General features: G+C 30.8%; 9 protein-coding genes and 1 long non-coding RNA gene across 10 annotated transcripts; 6 read left to right on the forward strand and 4 right to left on the reverse strand.

Moving 5' to 3' along the window:
• The first annotated feature begins 327 nt into the window (after positions 1-327).
• On the forward strand, positions 328-3257 carry LOC103578610 (gamma-aminobutyric acid receptor-associated protein). Its single transcript, XM_008559744.3, has 3 exons — positions 328-659; positions 1015-1212; positions 2639-3257. Exons 1-3 carry the CDS (start codon positions 570-572, stop codon positions 2705-2707), a joined length of 357 nt encoding a protein of 118 aa, XP_008557966.1. The 5' UTR covers positions 328-569; the 3' UTR covers positions 2708-3257.
• A 33-nt stretch (positions 3258-3290) lies between these two features.
• LOC103578609 (golgin subfamily A member 4-like) lies at positions 3291-4081 on the reverse strand. The gene is made up of 2 exons (XM_008559743.2): positions 3737-4081; positions 3291-3662 (listed from the first exon to the last, which is right to left on the reverse strand). The coding sequence occupies exons 1-2, from the start codon at positions 4073-4075 to the stop codon at positions 3306-3308; spliced, it is 696 nt and encodes a 231-aa protein (XP_008557965.1). The 5' UTR covers positions 4076-4081; the 3' UTR covers positions 3291-3305.
• Positions 4082-4447: 366 nt separating this feature from the next.
• On the forward strand, positions 4448-6918 carry LOC103578629 (putative ammonium transporter 3). The gene is made up of 4 exons (XM_008559769.2): positions 4448-4866; positions 5346-5953; positions 6323-6597; positions 6688-6918. Exons 1-4 carry the CDS (start codon positions 4448-4450, stop codon positions 6916-6918), a joined length of 1533 nt encoding a protein of 510 aa, XP_008557991.1.
• Positions 6919-7438: 520 nt separating this feature from the next.
• LOC103578608 (origin recognition complex subunit 4) lies at positions 7439-9573 on the reverse strand. Its single transcript, XM_008559742.2, has 3 exons — positions 8381-9573; positions 8163-8312; positions 7439-7732 (listed from the first exon to the last, which is right to left on the reverse strand). Exons 1-3 carry the CDS (start codon positions 9425-9427, stop codon positions 7553-7555), a joined length of 1377 nt encoding a protein of 458 aa, XP_008557964.1. The 5' UTR covers positions 9428-9573; the 3' UTR covers positions 7439-7552.
• Positions 9574-10411: 838 nt separating this feature from the next.
• Positions 10412-13852, forward strand: LOC103578607 (putative uncharacterized protein DDB_G0282133). Its single transcript, XM_008559741.3, has 2 exons — positions 10412-11000; positions 11869-13852. The coding sequence occupies exons 1-2, from the start codon at positions 10884-10886 to the stop codon at positions 13366-13368; spliced, it is 1617 nt and encodes a 538-aa protein (XP_008557963.1). The 5' UTR covers positions 10412-10883; the 3' UTR covers positions 13369-13852.
• A 707-nt stretch (positions 13853-14559) lies between these two features.
• On the reverse strand, positions 14560-15129 carry LOC106694278 (histone H2B). Its single transcript, XM_014445206.2, has one exon. The coding sequence runs from the start codon at positions 15108-15110 to the stop codon at positions 14736-14738; it is 375 nt and encodes a 124-aa protein (XP_014300692.1). The 5' UTR covers positions 15111-15129; the 3' UTR covers positions 14560-14735.
• Positions 15130-15444: 315 nt separating this feature from the next.
• On the forward strand, positions 15445-15875 carry LOC103578603 (histone H2A). The gene has a single exon (XM_008559735.3). It carries the CDS (start codon positions 15490-15492, stop codon positions 15865-15867), a length of 378 nt encoding a protein of 125 aa, XP_008557957.1. The 5' UTR covers positions 15445-15489; the 3' UTR covers positions 15868-15875.
• Positions 15876-16758: 883 nt separating this feature from the next.
• On the reverse strand, positions 16759-17106 carry LOC128668980 (histone H4). Its single transcript, XM_053742820.1, has one exon. The coding sequence runs from the start codon at positions 17074-17076 to the stop codon at positions 16765-16767; it is 312 nt and encodes a 103-aa protein (XP_053598795.1). The 5' UTR covers positions 17077-17106; the 3' UTR covers positions 16759-16764.
• A 264-nt stretch (positions 17107-17370) lies between these two features.
• LOC106694277 (histone H3) lies at positions 17371-18018 on the forward strand. The gene has a single exon (XM_014445205.2). It carries the CDS (start codon positions 17402-17404, stop codon positions 17810-17812), a length of 411 nt encoding a protein of 136 aa, XP_014300691.1. The 5' UTR covers positions 17371-17401; the 3' UTR covers positions 17813-18018.
• A 374-nt stretch (positions 18019-18392) lies between these two features.
• LOC103573493 (uncharacterized) lies at positions 18393-20251 on the forward strand. The gene is made up of 4 exons (XR_001345421.2): positions 18393-18626; positions 18773-18898; positions 18987-19157; positions 19503-20251. It is a non-coding gene; the product is annotated as an uncharacterized LOC103573493 (long non-coding RNA).
• Positions 20252-23155: the final 2904 nt, after the last annotated feature.

The following is a 23155-nucleotide window of genomic DNA, read 5'->3' on the forward strand; positions in this document are numbered from 1 at the left end:
AATTCCGCGGGAAATTCAAATTTCGAATTTTTTTAAAATCGTCAGAATTTAAAATCTGCAGTTAATTACTTTGATCGGCAATTAGTATTGTTTATAATTAATTTTAGTAATTAAAATAACAATTTATGTAAAAATATTATTTTAAAAAGACAACCAATGAACGCGCGAGTTTACCTCGGAGCCAATAGGAGAACCGTTTGAACAGCAGAGCCAATGGCGGGAGTTTTCTAACGGCAGTAGCCAATAAAAAAAAAATCTGATGTAAATTTCGGCAGACCAATCGATGGAGTTTAATAAAAAAAAAAAAGACAATTCATCCTCCATCTCTTTACCCCCAGTGGCAATTCGTCATTTCATTACAATTTCTTGCGCATTTACTCAGTACACAAAAACAAGTTAACTAAATTTAAACGTCACAATTATTTAAGTTTTATTTTTATCAATAAATAAATAATAATAAAAAAACAATAAATTAACAATTCGAGTTTTTAAAATTAATTAACGTTAACAAAAGACGACGCGGATTTTTTGTTATTGTTCAAGACAATTTAAATTTATTTTTCGTTATCATGAAATTTCAGTACAAAGAGGAACATCCCTTTGAAAAGAGAAAGGCTGAAGGTGAAAAAATTCGTAGGAAATATCCTGATCGTGTTCCAGTAAGTTCATTATTAATTAATTAACCAGTTATTCAAATTAATTTAATTATTTTTTGACATTTAAATGGCTGTCATTTTGCTCCAGTGTAAATGTATAAAAAAAAAGTATAAATACATATAATATGATTTAACAATTTTTTGTATCCACACCTACATACTGATGACGACATACTGATATATATGTATATGTATATATTTGTCATTACAAATACACTCAGGGTCTTATTTATTTTTTACGCACTTGTAATAAAGTTTATTGATATTTTATTTATTGATTATTTAAAAATACATTTTTTTTTAATGACAGTTTATAATTTTTTTGGCTTTATTTAATTAGTTTATTGATTTTTTAAAGGTGATTGTGGAAAAAGCACCAAAGGCTAAAATCAGTGACCTTGACAAGCAGAAATATTTAGTGCCGTCAGATTTGACTGTTGGTCAATTTTACTTTTTGATCCGCAAACGCATTCACTTACGTCCTGAAGATGCACTTTTTTTCTTTGTCAACAACATTATTCCACCCACCAGTGCTACAATGGGCTCACTTTATCAGGTAATTTATAATCATCATTTTTTTAAATTATTTTATAAATCGCGCCTATGATTTTTTTATTTTATACATGCACACAGACGTCTAATAATTTTTGGATTTTTTTTTTGATGATAAATGAAAAAAAAAAAAATATTTGAAAAAAATGCACTTTTAGTTTTTTAAATTTTCTGAAAAAACAATAAAAAAAATTTATTGTTTTTGATAAAATTGAAAATTATTAGACGTCAGCTGATTACAGTATCATTTTTTTATTACGAGTTCATTTTATTTTTATCTTCACGCACATTTTTTTTTTATTTTTACCAGATAAATATTTAATTATTCATTAATAGCAAATTAATGTGATGGTATTTATACAATAAACAGATTTTTATTAGGATTATAATTGTTATTTATTGATTGTTTGATTATAAATATTTATATTTATGTTTCATATATTTTCAAGATAAAGAAAATTTGCGGATTTCATTTTTTTTATATTTTTATATAAATGGAATATTATAAATATATACTAGGTCTGTCAAAAATAATTAAATAATTTTTTGACAATTTTGTGGATTTAAAAAAATTTTGAAAATTTAAACTCAGTATTTTTGACAGCGCAATCCCATTTTTAAATAAGATCTCAAAGTTACCAGACAATTAACAATTTTCGGATTTTCTTTTCAAAGAATCAATTGCAAATATAAAAAAACTAAAAATATGCACATGTAGAAAATTTAAAAAACTACAGGTGCAATTTTTTCAAATAATTTTTTTTTTATAATTTATCATTTTTTTTTTAATTTTATAAAAAATGATAAATATTAAATTGTTACAGTAAAATAGCCTTGGAAAAAAATTCTGAAAATCAAATTTTCGTGTCTATTTTTAAATCTAAGTCCCCTCAAAAAATGACTAGTCTCTAAATAAACAACATATATATATATATATATATATATATATATATATATATATATATATATATATATATATATATATATAACCCTTATTTACTGACATACATATCTATCAAAATTTTTAATATAAAGAGTGAGCTTTAGAAATTTATCAAGATCATAACCGAGCCACCAAAATACATTCAAGTACAAAATTTTTAAAATCACATTTTTTTGCGCATAAATTTTCAATACTCAGCTGATGTTTTCATATTTTTATTTGTATGAAAACTGAAAAAATATCTCAAAGTTAATAAATCCTCGCATAAGTTTCCACCTCCGTGTTCTAGTTACCCAGTATTTTATTTCTTGACCTCAAAAAAATGTTTAAATATAAAAAAAATTAATCCGCATTATTTTTACTCACAGTAAAAAAATCTAAAAATATTTTACAAAAAAATTACTTTTTTTACGAGGTCTCTCCTCGACTTTTTATCAAATATTCAAATTTGAATATTTAAATAATTTGTTTTTTTTTTTTTTAACAGGAACATCATGAAGAGGATTGCTTTCTTTACATAGCATACAGCGACGAGAACGTTTACGGAAATCATTAAAAAAAATATATAATTATATATTACACTTAACTATATTACAATTAAATGTTCACTGAGAATTTATTTCTCAATAGGATTTCACAGGTAAATAAAATGAAAAGAAAAAAATTCGACTCATAAAAAATGAACATTTTAAAAATAAAAAAAAAATATTAATACTGCGTAAAGTTATCATTCCTCGTGGATGTTCAAGCAAAACTAATCATTTTTTATTTCTCTATTACTTCTATTTAATTAGTAATGAGTAAAAATAAATTTCAATATTAGCAAATTATTGATCATGTTTTGAATGCCTAATGAATTTTATTTAATTCATGAAACTTTAAATAATTTGTGTTTTTACTTTTATTTTCTTTCTCCAATAAATTATTGAATTAATCAGTAGCTTGCCTTTGTGTGTATTCACGGATATTAAAATAATTTCTAGCGAAAAAGGTTCGGGAATTATTTATTCTACTAAATTATATTAATTAGTAGACTAATGTGTATTAATAATAAATATAATTATATTAAGATGTGCAAAAATAAAATTTACGTCAATAAAATCTAATCATTCATTGTTTTATTATTGTAGTTATTAATTTTATTTTTACTGCTTTTAGTTTCTTTGATTTAGATGTAGAGCCAATCTCTCTTCAAGTGATTTTATTTTTTCATGATTCGAATTGTTAGCAGACTCGAAATCACTCTCGAGAGTAAATCTATCCTGTTCTAATTCGTCCATTTTTTCTTTACTGCGTTTTAGAGTTTCTTTATACTTAGCAACCAGAGTTTCAAATTTGTCTAACTTATTTTTTAATGAACTGTTTTCGGTAAATAATTGCTGGTACTGTTGTTTAAGTGATTCTACTTGACTTTCATTCGTTGAATTGGACTCGTCGTTATTTTTGTCTGTTGTTTCACTTTCTAGCTGCAGTAAATCCATTTTGTTTCCATTAGCTTGTAGTAATTTTATCTGAAATAAATTTATTGACGATAAGTAAATGAATAAACGAAAGTAATAATCAATAAATATATAAATAAATTTACTTTAGTATTAAGAGTATCGATAATGTGATCTTTTTCCTCCATATCATTTCTTAGAGCGTCTTCAAGATGTGCTTTGGCTTGTTGCTCCAATAGACACTGCTCTTTTAAATTACCAATGCGTCTCAATGCTTTATTTTGCGTGTCAACTAACAATGTTTCTAATTTAACTTTTATTCTCTCCATTTCACGGTAATGATTTACTAACTCAGTGAACCTCCCACGATATTTATGATACTTTTTTTGTGATTTACGGTAAGCTGAATAAATATCATCTTTTGTCAGTTCATCATATTGATGACTTGTTATACAATCGTCAGCTTCACTTGCTGATTGATCCATATCTGACTGCAATAAAAATAATAATAGATATTTACAAGACTGTCATTTAGCAGCAAAATTTTTTCTGCTAAAAAATTACATTCTGATCCACAAGTCAAGAATTGTAACCCAGCATCGATTATTCTCTTTGAAACTGATTTATGAAAATACTAGCATGCACTAAGGAAGAGCATTATCAATAATTCTATTTGTCATTTACCCAAGTACAATATATATTATCGTGCCTTCGTCTATTTAACAATCAAATATTAAGCAACATTTATGTTTTGTTTATCCGGTCGAATTAAAACCGTAGACAAACGTTTACTTGCTCACTTGCGACTTGTTCGTTCCTAGTAATCGTGTAATATAATAAGTATTAAGTGCAGTACAATGGATAATACGAGTCTTAATGACACTGATCATTTAAATGAATCAACTTATATCAGCTCATCTTTCAATATCGGCAAGGAAGACAGCACGTGGATCGTGACAAATTCCTTTATTATATTTACGATGCAAACGGGATTCGGAATGCTGGAGTCTGGGTGCGTTTCTTTGAAGAATGAAGTGAATATAATGATGAAAAACGTCGTTGATATTTCTCTTGGTGGCCTGACTTATTGGATATTCGGTTTCGCGCTGAGTTTCGGATACGAGCCGCCTACTAATCAGTTTATTGGCACCAGCGGATTTTTCATTGATCCCACTGTTGATGATGAACTTATGGGTCCTATTTGTGCGGCTTTTATATTTCAGCTGAGCTTTGCTACTACTTCTACGACAATTGTCAGTGGAGCTATGGCTGAACGGTAATTTTTTTTTGACAAAATACTTTTTTGTTGGACCGCTTAGATTTTATTTCTGTATTCTATACTTAGAATTTAAATTGCGGCTAAAGGATTGGAGATACGATAAAAATGTATGAATACAATTTTGTAGGAATTTTAATTCTCTACAAAAAAAGTATCTTTAGATTTTTTCGTAAACTCAATAGTTGACTTGCAATTTTAATTTTATGTAAGATGTCAATGATTTTTTCCATTCCTGTACAAAAATTCTGTTTTATTGATCTTGTAATTAAAATTGTGATTAAAATATCAAAGATACAGCAAAAATATATCAATACAAATTTGTAGAAGTTTAAATTCTCTACAAAAAAAGTATCTTTGAATTTTTTCATAAACCCAATAGTTTAAACAAAATTTGAATTTTAAACCCGACATCCCAAAAATAATTCATTTAGAAAATTTTTAACTTCCCGCTTTTTTGAAAATTTCTTTTTTTGCAGATGTAATTTCAAAGCATACTGTCTATTTTCTTTTTTAAATACCATCGTGTATTGTATACCAGCCGGGTGGGTATGGGGTGATCACGGGTTCTTAAAAAAACTTGGAGTAGTTGACATCGCAGGCTCAGGTCCAGTTCATTTGGTCGGTGGGATTTCAGCTCTCGCTTGCGCAATAATGTTGGGACCTCGTCTCGGTCGCTACGATTACGGCCTGGACCCATTACCTCTAGGATCTCCAGTAAACGCAATCCTCGGACTGTTCGTGCTCTGGTGGGGCTGGTTGGCATTCAACAGCGGAAGTACTTACGGGGTTGCCAATGATAAATGGAAGTACGCAGCACGTGCTGCTGTTTCAACGGTGATGGCCAGCATCGGTGGTGGGTTAGTTGGTCTAATTTTCAGCTTGGCTAGTTCTCGGGGCATAGATATCCTCAGCCAAATAAATGGAATCCTCGGAGCACTTGTCGCTATCACAGGAGGATGTTTTTTGTACAGAGCATGGGAAGCGATTATTATTGGGAGTATCGGCGGTTTTATTACATGTTTTACTATGCCTCTATTTGATAAAATGAGAATTGATGATCCTGTTGGTGCTTCAGCTACTCACGGTTCGTTGCAATAATTTTTATCAATAACTATTTTTAAAAAACATATTTTTTAGTATTTTCATATGGGAAAAAACTTGTTACAACAAAATGAGTGTGATTTCTTGAAAGCTGACAAAATTCCGCGTAAAATGAGTACCAACATCGGTATATTTCAACAAACTCTTTATTATATATGTTATATATATATTTGTCATATATTAAATAATTTTTTTTTAAATATATCGATGTGGGTACTTAAACTAACGGAAATTTTCTCAGAAATTCATTGAAAATAATCATAATAATTTTAAAAAAAAATCCTGAGACCTACAGCACAAATAGTCTCTTTGTCACTTAGTATAGATGTTTATTAGGTTTCAGTTTTTTTAGGAGTTACAGGTATGTGGGGAGTCGTTGCAATAGGTCTATTTGCTGATAATCCATGGCCACTGAACACCACCGGTGGTAGAAGCGGACTATTTAAAGGTGGTGGTTGGTATTTACTGGGAGTTCAAAGTTTAGCGGTCGCATGTCTAGCAACGTGGGCATTTTGTTCATCTATTGTACTGCTGTGGATTGTTAATAAAATAATACCTCTGAGGATGACGATGCAAGAAGAACTGCTGGGTGCTGATTTAGTTGAACATAGAGTCAAACATTCAAAGGTAAAATAGGAGAGCTTATTGTTGTTGTGATTGTGGACAATAATTAAGTTAAGATGTTTTATTTATTTAATCATTTATTTGTTAATATAGATTGGAGTGAGTAGAGCTATGTCAGCATTAAGACCTTTTACAGGCGACAAAAAATTAAATGATATTTTAGACATCGGTATTAATCCAGGACATGATTATTTTGTTAATAAATATCGTAAATCAAAGCGTGTTAATAATTTAATTAGAATGATGAATAGAAAAAAATCTATTAAATCACCATTGCCAATTAATCAAACACCAGTCATTAATACTCTGGCTTGGATTAATTAATTAATTAATTATAAGGGCTGACAATATCAAGTACTTTTCAATTTTAATTGAACTAAAATTCAAATTCTGTCTAAACTATTGGACTTACGTTAAAATTTATAGAGACATTTTTTGTAGAGAATTTAATTTCCTACAAAAAAGTTATCCATCATTTTTGTGATATCTCTGATAGTTTGGGCAAAATTTAAATTCAAATAAAACAAAAAACTAAAAATTCAAATATCAATTTTTTACGTGAAACTTAAAATCAAAATTTTGACGAAAATATCAAATTTACATAAAAATTCATAGAAATCGTTTTTGTAGAGAATTAAATTTCCTACAAGTTTGTAAGAGACCAGTTTTACGATATCTCTAATAGTTTGGCGACAATTAAAACTTTAAGTTGAAAATATAAAATCAACTTTTTCCGAAATTGATTATTTTTAAAAATATTTAATTGCAATAATTATAATTAATAATAAAATTTATGTAAAAGTACTTTAGATAATGGATGCCCTATAGTTTTTTAAATCACCATTTAATATCCAAGGCGATTAAAAATCAATTTCGTCTTCGGTATAAAAATGTATTTTTTTAAAAATAAATTATAAATAATAAATAATAAATACTAAATAATTAATTATTATCTTATTTATAATGAATTATTGTAAGTAACCCATTGAGACACTTCCGTTGGTAGCCCAGGATAATTTTTAGCAGCTTCAATAATTTGTTGCGATGTGACAAGTAATTTAAAAAACTGATATTCTTTCTCCGATTTCAAATAATTGCTAATCCCGCTGCTATTAACTGGTGCCAATAATTGCAAATTCTAAAAAAATATATGTGTACATTATATATACTAGACTGTGCCAAATAAAATCATTTTAAGATGAACCCTCCGACCCAATTATGAAACGCGCGCTCGCTTAAATTAAATTTCCCATTTGAATAACATGAAATTTTTTTTTAACTTTGAAATTTTATCTCGTTAACGTGATAAAGGTGTCCATTGGACGTTGGGAAGCCTCTGGGGTATCAGAGAAGACTTCTGGAAAACGCTGACACTCAGAAGTGAAGGAAAAAAATTTTTTTTTGTACAGCATTAAATTCTCTACAAAAAAGTCTTGGTGATTTCAATTTATTGACCCGTTAACGAGATAAAATTAAAAAAAAAAATCCCGCGTGATTTAAATGGGAAATTTTATTTAAACGAGCGCGCGTTTTGTAATTGAGTTGCCCAACTTGATACAATTAATTACCTTAATATGTTCAAATGCTTTCATGATAACTGGCCTCTGTACAGAATGAATCGATGACAATTGATTAGCAAATTTAACATAACGATTGAGTATCGCTTCAAAATTAAATGGCTCATCATATATTTCTGTTTCATGTTTCATTGCAATTATCTATGACAAAAAAAAAATGAATAAATATTAATCAGTACCTAATAAATAATAATAAAATAAAAAATTACCAAACTGAATTCCAGTACAGAAAGACCTTGAAGCATAAGTAGTTTGTCATCATGCATAAATACTTTGCTGGCTTCCACAATATCATTGACCATAATCTTGCAATGCTGGTCATTCAGACCAGAGACGATAACAAACAGCAAATTTTTTAGTAATCTTTCACCAACGTCCAGCTGATAAATTCTCTGTAACAATTTTTTGATCACTGGATTAGCAACAAGACTGTCAATGTTTTTGTTCCAAATCGCAGCGAACTGTTTGTCGATATCGTGACCTCCATCATCATCGGCATCATCATCTGTTACACTGAGCAAATAGTAAAATAATTTGACAATATTGTCATTGGGTTCAGCCTGTGGATTATCGCTGCCGGGAAAAATGAAAATTTGCCGATGAGAAAATCTAGACTTTACTCGTTTCTCCAGCAGCTCAATGACATCCAGCCGACAAGTGATTCCCAGGACGCAGATTGGCGACTGTGCTGACTGCGCGATGTCAAATAAATTGTAGAGCAAAGTCTGATTGTGGTGCTGGCAAAATAAATCGAATTCATCAATCAAAAATATGCATGGCTTGGATGTTTTTTTGTCGCCAGATTTTAAACACTCGAGTAAAAAATTTAAATTCTCAGCGAAAGTTCCAAATACTTTATCACCAACGACGTTTTCTAATTGCATTTGTCTGGTGGCATCTCGTAGTGCCAACCTGTCATCAGTGTGAATTAGTCCATTGAGATTGACAATTAATGCTGTTGATTTGAAACATTTTAGAGAACTTGACAGCTCGTTTAAAACAGAATTTATCAGGGATGTCTTGCCAGAACCACGTGGCCCTATCAATAATGCTGAGTTACTTTCACCCAATTCTACTGTTCGGCGAATTAAATCATATATATGCTGCCTTTGTTTAGTGTAATACTCATTATTTATATAGTACTTGTCATTTGTATTCATTATTTTTTGCTTTAAATATTTTTTCGTACGCAAAATCATCGTACTTTCATTGATCACTTGATTTAATGCTATGTCGAGATTTTTTTTTCTGCTCATTTTATTTATCACTTTTATTTAAACTTTTTATTGTTATTCAAATGTTTATACACTTGATATCAATTTAGAGTAATTAGTAATCTATTTTTTTTATTTTTTGTCAACTGGGTCGTTCTTTTCTGAAGCTTGTTTACGCGGACATGACAGATGAGCAGAGCGCGAAATTCAAATTTAAAGAGTGAAAAAATTGTCATAAAGGTTATGACGTAATTATATAAATATGTAATGAATATAATTCGTATATATATATATATAATATAAATTTAGTTATTTGTATATATTATTTTTATGTAACTTTGAATTTTCAAGTGATGTCATAAAATTTAAAATTACACCTTTATTTTATTTAAATAATTGGTTTTTTTGGCTAGAAGTCGGGTAATTTTGAATACTGCGAACTTTGAAGCTGATATTTATTTGAATTTTCTTAATTTTAATTGAAAACTCGTATTTTAAAAAATTTGAATTTAAATCTGACTCGAGCGCTTTAATTTTTAAAATTACAGTAAATCGATATTCATGTAAAATAAATAAATTTTTTCAAATTTTTAAAAATTTAACAAATTTTTGACAGCAGTAATTATTAAAAATCGAAGGCTTATTTCCGTTAGCGGGAATTTCAATTTGTAATTTTGAAATTAGAATTCTAATTAAGCTGTTAAATTTAAAAAAATGAATATATACATTAAGTTTGACAGGAAATAAAATGTTATACAGTTTCAATAAATTCTCTAACGTAAATCGAATTTTTTTTACGGAATTAAAATATTTAAATGAACTGTCAAAATAATAATAAATTACGATTTCGCAGTAATAGAGCTAGTAATAATTATAATTAATATTAATTAATAAATTATTTAGTGTAAAACTCATTAATAAGTAACGCAAAAGAAAGAAGAAATGGAGTATTTTTAAATTTTATTAAAATCCCGCCTTTAGTTTATTGCTCACTCTGGCGGTAAAAATTCAAATTAAGCCGCCATATTTAAACGGTTGAAAGGAAACAAAGATGTCGACGTCACTGTGACTAAAACTGTACAGTTTTTTCGTTATTATCTGTCACTAAACGGCATATTTATAAATGTATACAATAATAATTACTATGACAAGTTACGTAATTACCCGATAATAATCATGTGCTCGCTTAGTTTTTGACAAATAAAATACACGTGCACTTCCATTAATTGTCTAATAATTGTATACATACATATACATATACATTTACATATATATATATTTTTTTTGTGCTGCATAAACAAGCAATCGAAGTTTTTTTTTCCGAAGAAAAGAAAGAGGAAACGAAATGTTTTTTAAACGCAACAGGCGATTTTGACACATGAGTCATTAATAAAAATGGTGGATACGTAAATAAAAATATTCAAATTTATTTAATTAATTTTGTATATAATAATTAATAATTATAAATTAAAAAATTTATTTTTTATTATTAATTAATATGGATACGAAATGTCCTTGTCGACTTTGCGGTAAACAAGTGTCTAAAACGTTAATTAATATTTTTGATTCAAATAATAATTACGCTAAGAAAATCAATGCGCTATTACCAGTATATGTAAGTATATATTAATTATATTCTTTTTTGTCACGTGCGTATTTTTGACAAGTGATATTATTTTACTTTTTCTTTTGAATAATTTTGATTTTTGGGTGTAAGTCAAAATTACTGCGGATACTTTTTATAAGAAATTTATTTTTTTGTAAAAAAAGTTTTTTTTTAATTTTTATTAAAATTTTATTGTTTTAATGGGATGTTAATTTTGAATCACGGAGAAATTTACTGTCACGATAGAATTTTTTTTATTTTAAGGAAATTTGAATTTTTAGAATTCAAATTTCTAATTAATTATTGAATTTATGGAAAAATGTATGGAAATGATTTTGTAGGAAATTTAATGCTCTATAAAAAGGTCTCTGTGAATTTTAGTGAAAATTTTAATTTTTCAGCGAAATTTCAATTTTAAGTCAAATAAAAATTTTTTTATGTTACCGAATTTTAATTTGTCGTAAAAATTCCATTTTTGCTGAGTTTTGAATTTGAATTCCGTCTAAACTATCTAAGATACGGGAAACATGTATAGGAACAATTTTGTAGGAAATTAAATTCTCTACAAAAAAGTATTTTATAAATTTTTATGTAAATTTAATGGTTTAAGCATAATTTCAGTTTAAATAAAAGCGCGAAATATTTTAGCTGCAATTAATTGATAAGTTTCTTCTGCCAAATTAAAATTTAAAATTCTGTCTAAACTATCAAAAATATAACGAAAATGTATAGGAACAATTTTTTAGGGAATTAAATTTTTTACAAAAAAGATTTTAATAAATTTCGTCGTGACTTCAATAATTGGTAAATGAATCAATGAAATAAATAATTTTGGATAAATTTTTTTCTGACGAAAGAAATTTTTTTTTGTTCTCAGGTTCATGAAGATGATTGTCTTCCCAAATGCATGTGCAATGACTGCCACGACAACCTGCTGAAGCTCCACAAATTTTACTTAACAACTTTAGAAACAGACATCGAATTAAAAAGTCAACTTCCATGGATGCAGAAGCGCCTCGAGGAGACCCACGTCGGCATTCCAATGGTCCAGTACCTGAACAGCAAGACTCTAACGATAGCAACAGATTTAGAAAACTACTCCTGCTACAGCAGCACAAAACTTCCAGAATATGATCTGATAAAAACCCTCGACTCAAATCTAGTGTCAGTACCAGTAAGTTCCTGTCCCTGTTCATACTCGTGTTCAAATTGCCTGCACATAAACGTCGAAGATCCCAACGCCGACTTCGATCAAAGTATCGACGAGGACACCGACTCTGAAAATAAAGACAGCGCTCTCGATCCTCTAGCGACGGAGATTCCCGTCGATGTAAAAGATCTTAATCAAGATGTAAAAAATATCAATCGTGAATTGAAAGATCTCGCTCAGGATAATTTTATCTGCAGTAAATTAAATATTTTTAATTCTAATGAAAAGTCAAGTGATAATTTTCATCGCACTTTGAGACCCCGTCAAAAATCGACTGATTCTTCGAAAAAAGTACCGGTTAAATCTTCTAAAATAAGTAAATCTAAAAAGAAAGTACATTTTTATAGAAAAAAATCGGATAAGCGTAAAAATTTAACGAAAGATTTAATAGCTGACTCAAAAAATTGGCAAAAATTAGAAATAAAAGCCGAGAAACTAGACGACGTTGACCGCAAATTAAAATCTGATGATAAAAATTTACGTAAAAAAATAAAAACAGATTTGAATGGGAAAAATAATTGTGTGGTTATCGATCGTAAAGTAAAAATTGACGAGTCAATTGTTAAAGTAGATAATGATATAAATATTAATTATAATTACAGTAAAAATAATGATAACACGAGCGAGAAAATACTAAATGATGGCCATAAGATAAATATACATAAATGTACTGATAATTTTAATGAGATTAATATTATTAATGGTAATAATAATAGCAATAGCAATAGTACCAGTAATAGTGAGAGTAATGCTAGCGGTAATTATGATAATCAGCCAAATGTTACGAACAAATCAGTAAATATTAAGAAAGAGTGTAATGAGTTGAGTCTGATGGACGTGAGTGTGAAACTAGAGAAAATAAACGTCGATGTGGATGACAGAGCTAAAGAATCCGAGAGATTGAGACGCAACGCGACAGCGAGTGTCAAGAGTAATTCAAAAGACGACAGTAAAACAGCCAGCAAGTGTTTGCCTCCGGGTGCCGGGGGTAAGAAGCGAAAGAGAAAGAAGAAAAAGATAAAAAAACAAACAAATAATAATAGTAATTTAGACAATTTGTTTGAAAATATTGATTTTTCCTCGTCTTCCGGGAGAGTAGAGTGTGATCTATGTAAGAAATCATTTGTTACTCGTGAAGTATTTAATTTACATTATTGTTGTAATTGAATTACAATTATTTTACATCTTTATTGTTAATTGTATGGTAGTTAAATTTATTTTCATTCACATGCGGTTTATTTAACATTTAAACTGAGAAGAAATTAACGTTAAAAAAATATACTTTTGAATCAGGAATTAATTTATTTAAAATTTCTTCAGTACAAAAAAATTGCTGAAAATTTTTTATTAATTAATTTTCTCAGTGTTCAGTAATCGCGTTATTAAAATTTATTTAAAAAATATTAAAGCTAGAGTACAATTATCTTGTTACTAATGAATTTTTTACTTGAATAATATAAAAAAAAAAAATGTTCTTTACTTCATTATGTTTGTTATAAATATTAATTATAATTAAAGCTTACATATATTTACTGCTTTGTTTACGTTTACTTGAATTGAAAATTCTGTGATTTAAATCTCTCTATTGATTAGTTAATTAATTCTCATAAAGTGAATTAATTATGTAGTTTTTAATTGTTCCATGTATTCATTAATAATTAAGATGTAATTAATTTTAAATATTTTTGATATCATTTTCTCTGCAATAATTAATTTATATATTCTCTCGGTTGTGTTTTGAGAAGTAAATAAATTATTGGGTGCATGCTTGACATGTTTTTTTTATAAAAAATAAAATGAATAATTGATGGTATAAATTATCTGTATAAAAATTAAGTGAATTAATGTTTAGCTGATTTAAATAAATGCTACAAATTTTTTAATATTTCGATTTTAATTTCATTTTTTTCCTTCCACGTTTTTTGCGTCATTTAAATTTAAAAAAAAATTGAAGATTCTCTAGTCTAAAATATTTACATCTGATTAAAACTACATTTTTGAAAATCGGATCCAAATCAATAAAATTTCTTATTTTAAAAATTTAACGCTCATTTTGATTATATTTAGATTCAAGTCAATGTTGATAAAATTTTTGTATCCAATAATGGATACAAAGCAACGAAGCAGACAATGCGGGTTACTGAGTAATGATCTTATGAAATGAGATATTATGCTGACGAATTCAAAAATAACTAACGTTGAACTGAGTCCTTACATTTATTTATGACTCATGCGCAGTGTAGAGTTCAAGTATCGAATTACTGATAAAAAATACTGACGTCGGCGGTTTATCTTCTTGAATAAATATGATGTAAATATATAACTGATTATTGTTGATACAAATTTAAAATAAGAATATGTGATTGATATTTATATAAGATAAATACTTTGATTGGAAACATTATTGAATATTTTATTTAAATTCTATTGATGATGTAATTCAAGATGAATATTTAAATTGAGATTAATTTACGTTTGAAAAAATTTGGTGGCCCTGAAAAGGGCCGTTTGGTTTTTATTGAGGATTAGGACATTTATTTGGAGCTGGTGTATTTGGTGACAGCTTTAGTTCCTTCACTGACTGCGTGTTTTGCCAATTCACCGGGAAGCAGAAGACGAACTGCGGTTTGAATTTCCCGGGAAGTGATGGTGGAGCGCTTGTTGTAGTGCGCAAGTCTTGAAGCTTCAGCAGCGATACGCTCGAAGATGTCGTTGACAAAACTGTTCATGATGCTCATGGCCTTGCTGGAGACTCCAGTGTCAGGGTGGACCTGCTTCAAAACCTTGTAGATGTAAATGGCGTAACTTTCCTTGCGCTTCTTCTTGCGCCCTTTCTTGTCACTTTTGGTGATGTTTTTCTGGGCTTTACCAGACTTCTTGACGGCTTTACCACTTGGCTTAGGCGGCATGACGAAATGGAGATGAAGTGACTCGGAAGATAAGTCGAATTTAGCAAAAAATTGCCTTGAGCAGTGGTACGGTGATTTTTGAATCGGTAGCTGCGAGCCAATAAAATCGCGTAAAAGTGAGTAGAGAGGATAAACGTGAGCTCATTAGCGCGCGGGTACCGACGGCTAAAAAATAATAACAATAGTAATAAATTCGGGACCTGCGAGCCAATGGGAGCGCAGAAATAGTGGAGGGGATAAAAGCTCGTATACTATTGGGTCGCTGGTTCCGAAAAAAAAGCTTATGAGTAAATTGCGACGAGCATTATTTTTTTAAATCGCTCCGACAGTTCGTTCTGTTCATTTGTGTTTACTACCGTTAACTTATAAACTTATCATCATGTCTGGTCGTGGTAAAGGAGGAAAGGCAAAGGGCAAGTCAAAGACCCGTTCAAGCCGTGCTGGACTCCAGTTTCCAGTTGGTCGTATCCATCGTATGTTGCGCAAAGGCAACTACGCAGAACGTGTTGGTGCTGGAGCTCCAGTCTACCTCGCAGCTGTTATGGAATATCTGGCTGCTGAAGTTCTCGAGTTGGCAGGCAACGCCGCCCGTGACAACAAGAAGACTCGTATCATCCCACGTCATCTCCAGCTGGCCATCCGTAACGATGAAGAATTAAACAAACTTCTCTCAGGAGTCACCATCGCTCAAGGTGGAGTTCTGCCCAACATTCAAGCTGTCTTGTTGCCAAAAAAGACCGAGAAAAGCAGCTCTTAAATTGCACATCAACTCAAATAAAAACCAAACGGCCCTTTTCAGGGCCAAACAAATTTTTCAAAACGTAAAATACTCTTTGGGATTATTTAGATGTAGTTTAAGATATTGATGACTCACAAGTCCTCACTAATTACAATTAGTAAATGAGCTATTTAACATTTCGATATCCTCCATTTAAATTTTTATAATTTTATTAATCTCTTTAGACAAATTACCCATTGCTACAATACAGCTTTTTGATTTAAAAGTATTTTAACCCATTGGTCAATTATAATTTTAACTCTGCCATAAAATTCCATCTTACTTCATATTTTCACCAGCATTATTTAAACTAAGTATATTAAAAACTTTAAGTAGTTGCTTCAAAAATATTGAACTGTCTCACTAAATTTGAAATTAATAAATCAAACAGCAATTATTACCAAAAAAAATTAGTAGAGCATAAGGTGGAATACTTATATTTGTTAATATAAGAGTCGAATGATAGAATTATATACAGTACTTAGTAATTATATGCATTGTCATTGATAATTTGCAGACCCTGATAAAACTCAAGGTATATTCGTTCTATTGAAAGGCGCGGGGATTAACAATTTCTTATTCAAAAATTAACGATACGATTAATGAATCTCAATGCTTGATGCATTGATAGCAGATTAAATTATTTTATCCTAGGAATAGTAAGTAAAAAATGAGACAAAATAAGATGAAGTATGAGTACTAGGTAATTGGGAGCTCATGTTAAAATTAAATATAAAACTCAATGAATTACAGTTCAATTTTTAGTGAACTAGGATTATATGGGATTTGAAACTTGAATTATTTTTCACGTGTAAAAAATTTGGTGGCCCTGAAAAGGGCCGTTTTGTTTAATGTTTGCTGAGTCGAATGATAAAATTAACCTCCAAAACCGTAGAGAGTACGGCCTTGACGTTTCAGAGCGTAGACAACGTCCATGGCGGTGACAGTCTTACGCTTGGCGTGCTCGGTGTAGGTGACAGCGTCACGAATGACATTTTCAAGAAAGACCTTGAGAACTCCACGAGTTTCTTCGTAGATCAGACCTGAGATACGCTTGACGCCACCACGACGAGCCAGACGACGGATCGCTGGTTTGGTGATTCCCTGGATGTTGTCACGAAGAACTTTACGATGACGCTTGGCTCCTCCTTTTCCCAATCCTTTTCCTCCTTTACCACGGCCAGTCATTGTCACGAATTTAAAGAGCGGAGACGTTTACTCGACGAGAGACAGTGAAATTATGACTTTGAAATACGAAATGGCCGTATTTAAGCACTTTCTTACGATTTCCCTCTCCGCTCGTTTGCAACGAAGCTGTCAAATTTTCTCCCACTTTTCGATTCGGACCAATCGCAGAGACGTTCGTTAAATTATCCCCCTCTACCGAAATTGTCCGAATCAGAACGCGCCAAGCGGCCAGCGAGTTGACAAAAAGGCAAAAACGGGCGCCATTTTTTCAATTCAACCAAATCTCTTGAACGCATCGTTACGTCGAATCTTAAATCAACTCACAATGGCTCGTACTAAGCAAACTGCGCGTAAGTCGACCGGTGGAAAGGCTCCACGCAAACAACTCGCCACCAAGGCTGCTCGTAAGAGTGCGCCAGCGACCGGAGGAGTCAAGAAGCCTCATCGTTACCGTCCCGGCACAGTTGCTCTCCGTGAAATTCGTCGCTACCAAAAGAGCACAGAACTTCTCATCCGTAAACTACCATTCCAACGTCTGGTTCGTGAAATCGCTCAAGATTTCAAAACTGATCTGAGATTCCAGAGCTCAGCTGTGATGGCTCTCCAGGAAGCCAGCGAGGCCTACTTAGTTGGTCTCTTCGAAGATACCAACCTCTGTGCCATCCACGCCAAACGTGTCACCATCATGCCCAAGGACATCCAGTTGGCTCGTCGTATCCGAGGAGAACGTGCCTAAGTCATCTCCACTTCGAACATAAAACCAAACGGCCCTTTTCAGGGCCATCAAATTTTTTTAACAAAGAAAATTTTTCGAGTTTGTTCCGTCTCTTATATATCCTATCGTTTTTTTTTTTCTTACTAATAAAATTCTAATAGATCTTTAAAATAAATTCAACCATCATCCCATTTTTATTTATCTACTTTGATATTTAATATAAATAACTATTTATATATGACTTAAAATAATTAACCTCGATATCCTAATTTTCTTATGCGTCAATTACTTCAATAGTAAGTTCAAAATTAAAAACTTGTAAAATTGGGTACTTAGAGATTAAATTTGCTGAAATTACTACAACTTAGCAACATATCGGCTTCTGATTAGATCAACTTAAACCCCCTCTACCTGGAACCGGTCAATCACGTGGAAGTGTCAAACTGTCACCCGATTGGCTCGCAGTTACCGACGTTTCTTGCCAGAGCCAATCAGCGCCGAGAATAGCAGTAATGCAATGTTTCGGTCAATTCGCTAAGATTAGTTATAAATACACCTGCTAATTTTGCATAATTCGCATTTGCTACTCAGCTGTCAAAGGGGTAATACCTCATTATCCTTTGACACTTTTAGCATCCTCAGAGTCCAATTCAAATAAATAAACTCATTAGGGCCACTTTAAACTCTTTAACTCCGCGACTTTATTAATTCACGTAATAAATATCTATTCAACTATTATCTATTCACCTTCAAGAATGAACTTCTGATTGCTGCTTTGACAAGTCTATCGGCCTTGAAAATAGGCTAATGTCACTCCTGCTGTTATATCTAAAAAGTACGTATTTCCTAATTTAATTTTTCATTTTTAACTTGACAGCAAGTTTGCGAATATGAATTTTGAAGTTCACTTCAAATTCATATCAGTGCGCGTGCGCGATTATTGCAAAAAAATTAACACCAAGGAAAAAATTGTAATTACAGGTGGAGCCACCGGCGGATGAAGAAATGCGGATGTCAATGAGTTACTATGGATTATTCGCAGCTCATTATAGCAACTGAAACCGAGTTTAAATCCAAAACTTATGCCCCGATTAATTATTCATCAAGGTGAATAATTTTTTTAATGAATTGAAATCCAATGCACAATTCAGCCCAGCGACATAAAACTTTATGGCTTTCTTTTTTTATTTTACAGAATGTAGCTGGTGTTTGAAAAATTATGGGAGAATAAAATGAAAAATTATCCGGGCATTAGAAAATTAATGCAATGAATGCTGAGTGAATGACTGGTGTTTTGACGGGAGTTTTTGCCTGCTGAGAGCGCAGGCGCGTAAATATTTAAAAGCTGCAATTAGATTCATCGAATGTGAGTTTCTAAACGTTGTGATTTATTTTATTTAGCCAAGATCGTTAGGATTACGCGGACAAAAATTTAAAATTACTTTTATATTGAAATTAAATTTTCGAAATGAAAAAAATTCCGCTACTAAAACTAAAAGGGGTATATTTGAGAGTCATAGTAAATAGGCGGGAATTATCGTCATTTAAATATTTCATGATATGAATTCAGAATTTAAATTTTTCGCGAAACAATTCAATAATCGTTGATTAGTAAGAATTATTTTAAACCCCTGATTGCTCTGATTTAGAGTTTTTATTTTTATCTAAATTAAAATTTTCAAAATTAAGTTCGTCGTTCCTTATCTTTTAGGACCAAAAATTTATCATTTACATTGATCGCAACTACCAAAATATTTGAGATATTATTTATTATCGGCGGCTTCAAAAATTGCAATTAAGTTTATCATTTTTATTATATTTCAAGTACTTTTTCACAAAAAATGTTTGGATAGTGTGAATAAATTTATCAAATAAATATATTATTAGGCCTGATTAATGAGAGGATGAGGTGACAGCGTTTTTGACAAATAATTAAAACTTTTTCATAAATATATTTTAAAAATGAAAGAAAATTGGATTTTATAATAAAAAATATTTTTCGAGCTCATTTTTAGTTGTACGTTTAGTCATTCCGCCGAGGCTAGGCAAGTTGCCGTATCTTGATCCTGAAGAAATCAAAATACTGGTGGCCTGTCTGGTCAAGGCCGAACCAGCGGTCGCGTTTTACGTTAAAATCATTTTTTATTTTGAAAATTTAGGGTCAAAATGAGCTCATTTAAGAAAATGAACAGTAAATTTAAAATGTTGATTATTAGTTCAGAGGTTAATTAGTGGTGGGGCCTTGCAGTGCCAGGGATCTGGCTGCCGTCGGGTCACCACTGAATGCTCCTTCAGGACATTTATTAATCCGACGATAGACCTCACAGCGAGTTGGCCACTATGGGCACATCCCTTTTTAGGGTTCTGCATTATCACTAAAAATAGCGAGCAGATAGAGCCGTTCGGTTTCGTACTGTTGGGCGTGCAGAGTTTACAGTATGGACAGCACGCGGTCATTGAATTGAGAAGTTGCATATTTTGTAATTTATTTTTTTTTTTTTTTTTTAGTTCAATGAATTTAACAGTTTTTTAAAAATGCTAATTTAACATTTTAAAATATAAATTAACGCAGCTTCTCTGTTCAAAATGATTCTCTATCTGCTACAGTCTCCAAATCGGTCGCTTTTCCGACAGAGTCACTGTGTCCCCCAGTTTCTTCAGGACTCGTGGATGCACCTCTGTAGTAAGGGCAACTGGGCCGGAATCGGCTGTTGGGGGGACTCTTCCAGATTTGAAGTAGTGAAAATATTGAGCACTTCTTACTAGTGAATGTACGTCGCTCTTGAAAAACACCGGTTTGCATCGCTCTGGTAATTGGTGTATTTTCACTAGTTCATTTTTAGGGAGATGGGAAGCTAAATGTGCGCTGGTGCAGTTAAACGATGCCTGTCCCAAGTGTGTCACCGAGGGAGAGGATTCACCGGAGTTTTAAATGTTGTGAGCACCTAGAGTCATTTTTTGTCCGCCGTTATTTTATTTATTACTATATTACATTACATTATATGACATTACATGAATTTGAAAAGATCTGGCACCCGACTTTACAAATGAATTTTTTTAAATTGATAAATCGTTCGGAAAAACCTCTGATCGGTGATGAAAATTTGTTGGTTGTAATTTAAAAAATTTTAAATGTTCAAATAATTTTTTATTAGTATAACAGAGGCCAGTTGCTCCTTTGGGCAATTTGAGTTCGCTGTCGACTACTGCGTTGATCGCTGTTGGTCCTGCCTATCATGTCCTTTGACTCTGTCAAACCATATAGGTGTCAACACTTCTCGTCAGAGTCAAGCGGAAGTTCGATTGCCGTGAGCAAGTTTAGGATTTTGTTTGTTGATAAATAAAGTAAATTCTGCGTCGATGAATGAAAAATAGCCTCTGTCCGCGTTTGAAATTTTCAAGTCACGGTTCGAAACATTATTAGAGCCACCGAAGGCTCCGGTCGCGATAGTCAATTTTTATTTTTTAATTATTTTTCATTCTATTTAGCTTTTATTAGAACAGGAAAACAGTGGCTAAATGTGCTCCTGTGGGCAATCCGAGCCTGCTGTCGACTGCTACGTTGATCGCTGTTGGTCCTGCCTATCATGTCCTTTGACTCTGTCAAACCATATAGGTGTCAACACTTCTCGTCAGAGTCAAGCGGAAACTCGGTTACCGTGAGCAAATTTAGGGTTTTGTGCGCCGATTTATAAAACTACTTATACACTTTTCTATTAAATGTAAATTTTTTTTGTAAATAACCAGCCACTGTTCGCGTTAAGAAATGGCCAGGTCCGTGGTTCGATATAGGCCGAATTTTATACGGCGCGTATCGGGTTTTCAATATACAAATATTTTTTATTGCAATAAAATTTATTTCTTATAATAATCAGTTTGACTTGTAGTAAAAAGTCTACGTTTTCACCTCATTCAAATTTAATCGACTGAAATAATTTATTTGTTTTTGCGTCAAACTTTAAAAATAATATTAGGAAACTTATGAATTCGAATTGAAGCTTAATTGTAATTCAAATAATAAGAGAATACAAATTTCAACTGGAAAATTATTTTGAACTGGTAGTAAAATTGTGGACAACATGTGACACTTAAGCCAGAAAAATCTCAAGTGAGTAATTACTGACGCTCAAGCTAATACATTTTTATTTCAATTCCAAATTTAAAATATTAATATCTTTCCAGGAGTTTTGATATTTTATTATTTAGGCTGCATTAAAAAAGTTCTAAGAAATAAATAAAGCCAAATGAAATAAATTTAATGTGACTGATCTATTGCCAAAGAAATAATTATTTAATTAAAATTTTTAATGAAAAGAAAAATATAATTTTTTGAAGGGACTGTTTATAAATTTTGGTTGGTAAATATCATAAACTTGGTAATTATTTTTTTTATTTTTTATAGTTTATAAGAAAATCTATATATTGTTGCTTAAAAATTGAATATTTTTAATTTGAGAATGATTTTGAAGATTCATCATTCGCTATCAAAATTTTTACATATTTTCTATAGAAAAATCCAAATAATATTTATTTTTATGTTTCTTATTTGCAAAAAATTTACAGGAACAATACGAGAGGAAACTTGTTTCTCTATAAAAAATTCTTTGATTTTTAATCTTCCAACTTTGATATTATAGTCAAGGGAATGGTTTTGATGAGTCGCTGTTCCTTGGACAAAATTTTTTTTCTACTCTTTATTACTGTGAATTTTAAATTGAAATTCAAACGAAACTATCAAACATATTACGAAAATTTATTTAAACAAAAACTTGTAAGCAACTTGCGTTTTTGTACAGAGAATCCTACTAATTTTTACTGACTCGAATTCGCCCAAATTTAAAATGGTTTTGAAATTACGCCAGTTCTTCTCCATCACCAATAATTTTCAGTTAATAATTGCGAATCAATTTTAAAATACTCAAAAAAAAAAATTACAGGAACAATATGAGAGGAAATTTTTTTCTCTATAAAAGTTCCCTGGTTTTTTAATCTCCGAAATTTTTTAACATTGTCAGTGGAATGGTTTTGATGAGTCATCATTCCTTAGGAAAAATTTTTCATCTCCAAAAAAAACTTGTAAGCAACTTGCGTTTCTGTACAGAAAACCCCATTAATTTTCGAGACCCAAATCTTCCCAAATTTTAAATGGCTTTGAAGCTTCGCCATTTCTTCTCCATTACCGAATCTCTTTATCTTCAATAGTTTTAAGTTACACATTGCGAATCCGCTTTCAATCCTGCGACAAATGTTCAATAAATTGAAAACATAAGTTCGTTTACCGAACTCTTGCGAAATGGGTTTTTGTCCCATAAAAATTTCACCAGGTGTCTTTTATGGTTAACAAAAAATTTATAATTTTTAATT

Source organism: Microplitis demolitor, chromosome 2 (assembly GCF_026212275.2).
Source record: "Microplitis demolitor isolate Queensland-Clemson2020A chromosome 2, iyMicDemo2.1a, whole genome shotgun sequence".
NCBI classification, from domain to species: domain Eukaryota; kingdom Metazoa; phylum Arthropoda; class Insecta; order Hymenoptera; family Braconidae; genus Microplitis; species Microplitis demolitor.

Coding starts and splice junctions, on each gene's coding strand:
- LOC106694278 (XM_014445206.2), bottom strand. CDS start 15,110: ATGCCGCCTAAGCCAAGTGGTAAAGCCGTCAAGAAGTCTGGTAAAGCC.
- LOC103578607 (XM_008559741.3), top strand. CDS start 10,884: ATGGATACGAAATGTCCTTGTCGACTTTGCGGTAAACAAGTGTCTAAA. Junction 11,001..11,868: donor ATGCGCTATTACCAGTATAT/GTAAGTATATAT, acceptor TTTTGTTCTCAG/GTTCATGAAGATGATTGTCT.
- LOC103578609 (XM_008559743.2), bottom strand. CDS start 4,075: ATGGATCAATCAGCAAGTGAAGCTGACGATTGTATAACAAGTCATCAA. Junction 3,663..3,736: donor TCGATACTCTTAATACTAAA/GTAAATTTATTT, acceptor AATTTATTTCAG/ATAAAATTACTACAAGCTAA.
- LOC106694277 (XM_014445205.2), top strand. CDS start 17,402: ATGGCTCGTACTAAGCAAACTGCGCGTAAGTCGACCGGTGGAAAGGCT.
- LOC103578610 (XM_008559744.3), top strand. CDS start 570: ATGAAATTTCAGTACAAAGAGGAACATCCCTTTGAAAAGAGAAAGGCT. Junction 660..1,014: donor AATATCCTGATCGTGTTCCA/GTAAGTTCATTA, acceptor GATTTTTTAAAG/GTGATTGTGGAAAAAGCACC. Junction 1,213..2,638: donor CAATGGGCTCACTTTATCAG/GTAATTTATAAT, acceptor TTTTTTTAACAG/GAACATCATGAAGAGGATTG.
- LOC103578629 (XM_008559769.2), top strand. CDS start 4,448: ATGGATAATACGAGTCTTAATGACACTGATCATTTAAATGAATCAACT. Junction 5,954..6,322: donor TGGTGCTTCAGCTACTCACG/GTTCGTTGCAAT, acceptor CAGTTTTTTTAG/GAGTTACAGGTATGTGGGGA. Junction 6,598..6,687: donor ATAGAGTCAAACATTCAAAG/GTAAAATAGGAG, acceptor TTGTTAATATAG/ATTGGAGTGAGTAGAGCTAT.
- LOC103578608 (XM_008559742.2), bottom strand. CDS start 9,427: ATGAGCAGAAAAAAAAATCTCGACATAGCATTAAATCAAGTGATCAAT. Junction 8,313..8,380: donor CTGTACTGGAATTCAGTTTG/GTAATTTTTTAT, acceptor TTTTTGTCATAG/ATAATTGCAATGAAACATGA. Junction 7,733..8,162: donor AAGCATTTGAACATATTAAG/GTAATTAATTGT, acceptor ATATTTTTTTAG/AATTTGCAATTATTGGCACC.
- LOC128668980 (XM_053742820.1), bottom strand. CDS start 17,076: ATGACTGGCCGTGGTAAAGGAGGAAAAGGATTGGGAAAAGGAGGAGCC.
- LOC103578603 (XM_008559735.3), top strand. CDS start 15,490: ATGTCTGGTCGTGGTAAAGGAGGAAAGGCAAAGGGCAAGTCAAAGACC.